Here is a 5,913-nt window from a genome sequence, read left to right as displayed (position 1 = left end):
ATGGAAAATATTGTATATTGTCTTTTTTTCTACCTTATTATATTTAACATCAAAGTATATTAGTTATTTATTTATTTTTTTCTTTTTTTAATACAAAAATGAGAAATAAACGGCGTTAAATGTGTATAAGATATTTTTATAATGGCAATTCTTTTAAGATATTTTGATACAATTTTTTAAAATTTATAAGAACACAAGTGTATATTATATTCAATAAATATGCTAAAAAATTGAAAATAGTTACTTTTATATTGAACTGAATAAGTTTAAAAAAGTATTTATTCCATCTTTTTCCTTTCTCTGAACTTTTAACATTTTCTTTTTCTTACTTCTTAATATTTAGATTTGCTATTATTTTTTTTTATTTCTTATATTCTAAATTAACTTTTTATTTATTTTCTATTTTATTTTTTTTTGGGGTGCATAATTATGTATATTTCATTTCAAATTCCATTACCTATTTTAAATTCATTAAATTTTTCTATTTCTACAATGATTTGTTTCTATGAATATTTTATTTTGTTTATTTCTTTCCGTAACGTGTTTCTCTTACATTATTTTATTTATGCAAAACAATATTCACAATTTTTTTTATAAATTAATTTAATAAACTTTTTATTTGTTTTAAATTTTGTTGACTTTTCTCATTTTAATAATTTATACTAATAAATATGACTTACAAAAAAAAAAATATTTTTATGTATTTATATAAAAAGTGAATAACGATAAACAATATTTTTTCCATTATTTTTTTTAATTTAAGAGAATCACTACTAAAAAAAAATTAAATTGTAATATTGAAAATAGAAAATAATAAATTTAAAAAAAAAATGTATTAGGGCCAAATAAAAAAAAAATTTAACACAAAACTAATAATAATAATAGTAAATAGTAATTGCATTAAGAATAATTGTAGAGTATTTATTATATTTCGTAAAATCGTTGTAAATTTTCAAAATACGATTAAAAATTATTACCGTATGCTTTTTTTTACTGTAATAGTGAAATTGTATTAAAAATAATATTTTGTTCAACTAGCAGCTGATTCTAGTTCTGTTTTTCAAAAATTGACTAATTATATACATATATGTTTACAATTTGTTTACTTTCTTGGTTTAGAACAAGATTCGATAATTTTAACCAAAGAAAATTTTAATATATAAAAAATCGATATGATAACAAAATTAGAATCAGCTGCAAAAACCGCATTTTATCGACCATTTTCTTGTTTATAATATATATAAATATTTTTCTTAAAATTATTTTAATTGGTCTTTTCCAATTAATTTTTTCCAATTTTATAATAATGGTAATGCAATATTAGCTAATACGGTAGTGTAATTAAATTTTGATTGGTAAAAATATTTTAAAAGTTATGTATGTGTTTATGAAACGTACAATGATTTTACAAAGTAAAGTTAATACTCAAAATATATATTTAAATATATATATATTTAATATTAATTTTATAATTTTAAATTTAAGTGTTTGCTTTTGCGTTTTTTTTTTCTTTTAATTTTAAAATAAAAATTTTTTGTTTTCAGTATTTAATATTTTTTTATTTTATTTTTCTTTTTTTTTTTGTTTTATTATTTATATTTTTTTAACCGGATTTTTTAAAATGTTTTTTACTTATTTTGTTTCCTCTGCAAATATTTTTCTATTGCCTTACTCTGAACCATCCTCTTCATCTAACCCATTAAATTTATTGACTGATTGAACAACCTAGATTAATTATTGAAAAAATAAAAATTTTTGATATTAATGTATTTGAAAATAGTTAAGAGGTTTATTTAATTGAACTAATTCATATAAAATTTTGTGTATGATTCACTGCATAATAACGTATACGTAAATAATATGTATGTATAGTAAAAAAGTTAAAAAATTCTGTGAAGTCTTTAATATTGATAAATATTTAAAGAATTACACGAATTGTATTGTATTTTTTTCTACAAGAGGTGTAAGAGATAATAAAATAAAAATGCATTATTAAAATTTAAATTTCATGCCCTAGGCTCTATGCTCAATTATGTCAACATCGTTTTTTCATAATTTTCTCAATAAATTTTACATTTATTGAAAAAAATATGAAAAAACGAAAATAAATTACTGTATGTAATATACAATTTTATTAATATTAATATACAGTACTGCAGTAAGTACAGATAATCTAGTATATGTACAAGAAAAAATTATTGTCATAGGTCAAAAAATAATTTAACCTGGTACAAAGCTTAATTTTTTTATTTTCAAAATTAGAAACAAAATGGAAGATATTGCATTTAAACTTTTTAATGTTTCAAGCGAATAAATAACAAATTGAAAAAAATTACTAGATTTTTTTGTTATCAAAACATTATTTGTTTTTGTTATAAAAAAAAAATAAAAACAGAAAATACTTACTGGACCTACTGTTTGTTTAAATTGTGGCATTGGTCTTTCTGATCTGTGTTCTCTTTTATGTTTTTCGTCGCGATGTTGTCTGTTATCGCGGTTGTCACGATTATCGCGATTATCACGGTTATCGCGATTATCGCGGTTGTCGCGATTGTCACGATTATCTCGATTATCGCGATTGTTCCTTCCGCTATCTTTATTGCTATAACCCCTATCCCTATTGTAATTGTCACGATCGTTCCTGTAATTTGCAAATGTTAAAATATTTTCTTATTTAAAAAATAAAAATATCTTGATTCAAATAGTGGTTTAGTCTACCTATCATTACGATTATCTCTGTTCATACGATTTTCTCTTTGATCTCGATTATCTCTATGATCTCGGTTATCTCTATCATAACCACGATTACCACCAACACGTCTTTGATCTCGATTATCCCTCATATCACGATCTCGGTTGTCTCTGTTATCTCGATCTCTATTATCTCTTCCATCTCGATCTCTATTATCTCTACCATCCCGATCTCTGTTGTCTCTTCCATCACGATCTCTATTGTCTCTCATGTCTCTTCCACCTCCTCTTCTATCATCTAAAAATATAATAGTAGAAGCTTATAAAAGAAATTATTTAATTTAAAATTACCATTTCTTCTAGGTGGTGGAGGTGGACTGTATCTTCTGTTGCTTTCTTCTTGTTTACTTTCGTCACGAACACGCCAACTGCTTACAATAACTTTATTTTCTTTATTTTCTTTAGCGTCTTTCTCCACTAGGGTTTCTTTTTCTGTTTCCTCGCTTTCTTGTTGTAGTTCATCATCATTTTCCTTTTTACTATTTTCTTCATCTTTCTTTTCCTTTTCTTCTTCAAGTTGTTTTACTTTTTCTAGACGTTCCCGCTCCATTCTTTCTTCTATCTCCTTTTCGCGGGCAGCAGTGTCAACTGGTTTAGCAGAACCGAAAATTTTTTCACCACCAACACCCCGCGGTTTAGGCGGTTGCTGTACCGGTTCTGGACTGTCTTCACGTTTTGGTTCATCGTCTTCAATTGGTTTTGTAACTATCTCCGGTAAAGGTAGTGTACGTGGTTTTAAATTTAGTTTTGGTCTTTCTTGTTGTGGCTCGTCTTCATTGTTGTTCCTTCTATTTCGGTAGTCATCGCGATCACGCCGATTATTATATCGGTCCCCATCTCTGCCATCCCTCCGTGGTGAGTTTTCTGATTTCGGCCCATCTCTAGATCTCCAATCTGTTGAACCATCTCGAGATTCTACATTCTGACGATCTCTATATCTTCTGTAAAATAAAATATTATTTATTGAAGAATGAAATCGTATTTTGTAAACTTACCCATAACCGCCAGTTCTTCTATTATCGTTTCTGTCATCACTTTGTTGTTTGTTATCCCGCCTCCAATCAGATGCTTCGCGAGTTTCATTTGAGCCACCAAATCCATCAAAACGATTCCTATTATTTCGTTCCCTTCTATTTCCTTGCTGTTGTTCGTTTTCATTCGAAACTTCTATACGAATTCTACGATTCCTAATGTGTGGATCGGGTAAGCTAATAGCTTGTATTAAATCATCCCTTGTTTCAAATTCAATATAACCGAAACCTCTAAGGCGACCATTTTCACCATCTTCCCTAGGCAGACGTAGCGATATAATTGGAATTGGGAAAAAATCATAAAGATCATCCTCTTTAATATCAAAAGGCAAATTCGATATATGGGCAATAAATGGAGGCTTTGTTGGCACTGAGTCGTCATCAAATATGCGACTTGCTCTCGGAGCAGTTGGCAGTTGCAAAACTTGAAGCGTTGTATCTTCTTCATCACTTTCTTCAAATCGGGGTTTAACAATTTTTGTGACTTGTGTCACTCCCGGAGTTGCTTCACCATTGCTCAAAAATGATTGCAGAGAAATAACTTTCCCTTTAGTTTTTTTACCTTTCTTACCTTGAAATAAACAAAAAAGTATTTTTTATCCATTTTTGCTTTTCTTTTTAAGTTATTTTTTGTCATAATCATTACTATGATGACTCATTGAAAATTGCAAAACTAGTTATCCTTTATTGGAATGCCAAATGATCAAAATTAATTTCTTCAATCTAAGGATAAACTTACTAAATTTTAAACAAACTAAATTAAAAAATCTATTAAAGCCTATTTTTTTAATAGCCACGCGGTAAAAAAAAACCCACTTTCTACATAGGCCTCAGCCAACACGTCAAAACACTACTTTTAAATTTATTTTCTCTACCAATAATAAGTCGAATAAAAATTTATTTCGTTTTCTAACTTTAAATAGAATTAATTTGCACTATAAAGAGCTACTTATAATTTTTATATTTTTAAAAATTTCAAATTTTTAATTTATTTAATCTATATAATCTAAAATAGACCAACCTGACGTAGCCATGTTGAAAAGAAATATGTCATATGGTAGCCAACATTCAGTAAAAATCAAAAAATGACAATTAAGCAGGCTCACCAACTGTCTGGCATCGAATTTTAGTTTTTAATTAATTTAAAAAAAACACAACCATACGCAATCGCTTTCGTTCATTTCAAGCTTACTAGAAAGAAGTACGGACAGCACAAAAAGTGAGTCGTTGCCACCGGTTGCTAATATAAAAAGTTTCATGTGATAGAATTAAATTTCAAAGATATTTATAAAAAAATATTAAGCGTAGTCTCGTGAACGTGCTTTTTTTCATCAAAAATTACTTTATGTTTTTACAAGTTGTATTAATTTTAGCACATGTTGTTTGACAGCGTTGACGCGAAAGTTCAGAAGCTTTTCAAAGAAAGAAAATTATGATAAAAATGAAATTCACTTCATAAAAATAGAATGTTTACATTATGTTGTCAATGTAAACATTCTATTTGTTTCAATGATTTACATTATTTTTGAAAGAAAATACGACCGAAAGATCATCGAAATATACTATGCTTCTTTTGTCCTGTCTAAGCATAACATCATTCATTACCAGAAGCCTAAACAATGAAGAAATACCACTACTGCTGATATTGGGTATAAGCATCGTAACATAGTATTAAACAATTTCTACAAATTTTTAAAATCTATGGGATTTTTAAAAGCATTAGTTCCATTGGGCTAGGTAGCACATCTAGGATAACACCATTCATTCCAGTCGCCTTGATGGACAAGAAAGTGTTTATAAACCTATTAATTTTCTTCAGTATTATTACAGTTTCTTAAATAGCGTAATGAACCCTTTCTACAAAACAAATCTGGTCAGTTTCAAATTTTAATTAGCTATAAATATCCACACTTTACGTCTGTTATTAGAGTTTGTTAAAACTTAATAAAACTTGGAAAAACTCTAAAGTTTCCCTTGTGAAGAGTCCACTATAATACTTTTTGATGACGTTATCATTTTCTCAATGTTTAAGGTTTTTGCAAATTTTGTAAATTAAAATTTAGTGTTCTGAAAACTTTTAAAATCATAAAGGTGTCAAAACGTATGTTTTTCTAGTTACATATTTCAAAAA

The 5,913-nt window shown here is 27.1% G+C and overlaps 1 protein-coding gene across 2 annotated transcripts; it reads right to left on the bottom strand.

The window, feature by feature from the left end:
• Positions 1 to 878: 878 nt before the first annotated feature.
• LOC129618469 (eukaryotic translation initiation factor 4B) lies at positions 879 to 4,822 on the bottom strand. Of its 2 annotated transcripts, none has more exons than XM_055533248.1 (6): positions 4,804 to 4,822; positions 3,747 to 4,353; positions 3,043 to 3,692; positions 2,719 to 2,989; positions 2,407 to 2,641; positions 879 to 1,725 (listed from the first exon to the last, which is right to left on the bottom strand). In XM_055533248.1, exons 1-6 carry the CDS (start codon positions 4,814 to 4,816, stop codon positions 1,669 to 1,671), a joined length of 1,833 nt encoding a protein of 610 aa, XP_055389223.1. In that variant the 5' UTR covers positions 4,817 to 4,822; the 3' UTR covers positions 879 to 1,668. The 2 variants fall into 2 exon arrangements, with proteins under 2 accessions (XP_055389223.1, XP_055389224.1); XM_055533249.1 differs by lacking the exon at positions 4,804 to 4,822 and adding an exon at positions 4,429 to 4,456.
• Between the last annotated feature and the right edge of the window lie 1,091 nt (positions 4,823 to 5,913).

The sequence above is a fragment of the Condylostylus longicornis genome, unplaced genomic scaffold (genome assembly GCF_029603195.1).
Source record: "Condylostylus longicornis isolate FDR11 unplaced genomic scaffold, ASM2960319v2 ptg000007l, whole genome shotgun sequence".
NCBI lineage: Eukaryota > Metazoa > Arthropoda > Insecta > Diptera > Dolichopodidae > Condylostylus > Condylostylus longicornis.
The sequence above is the reverse complement of the archived record's forward strand: the minus strand, read 5'-3'. Positions and strand labels throughout refer to the sequence as shown.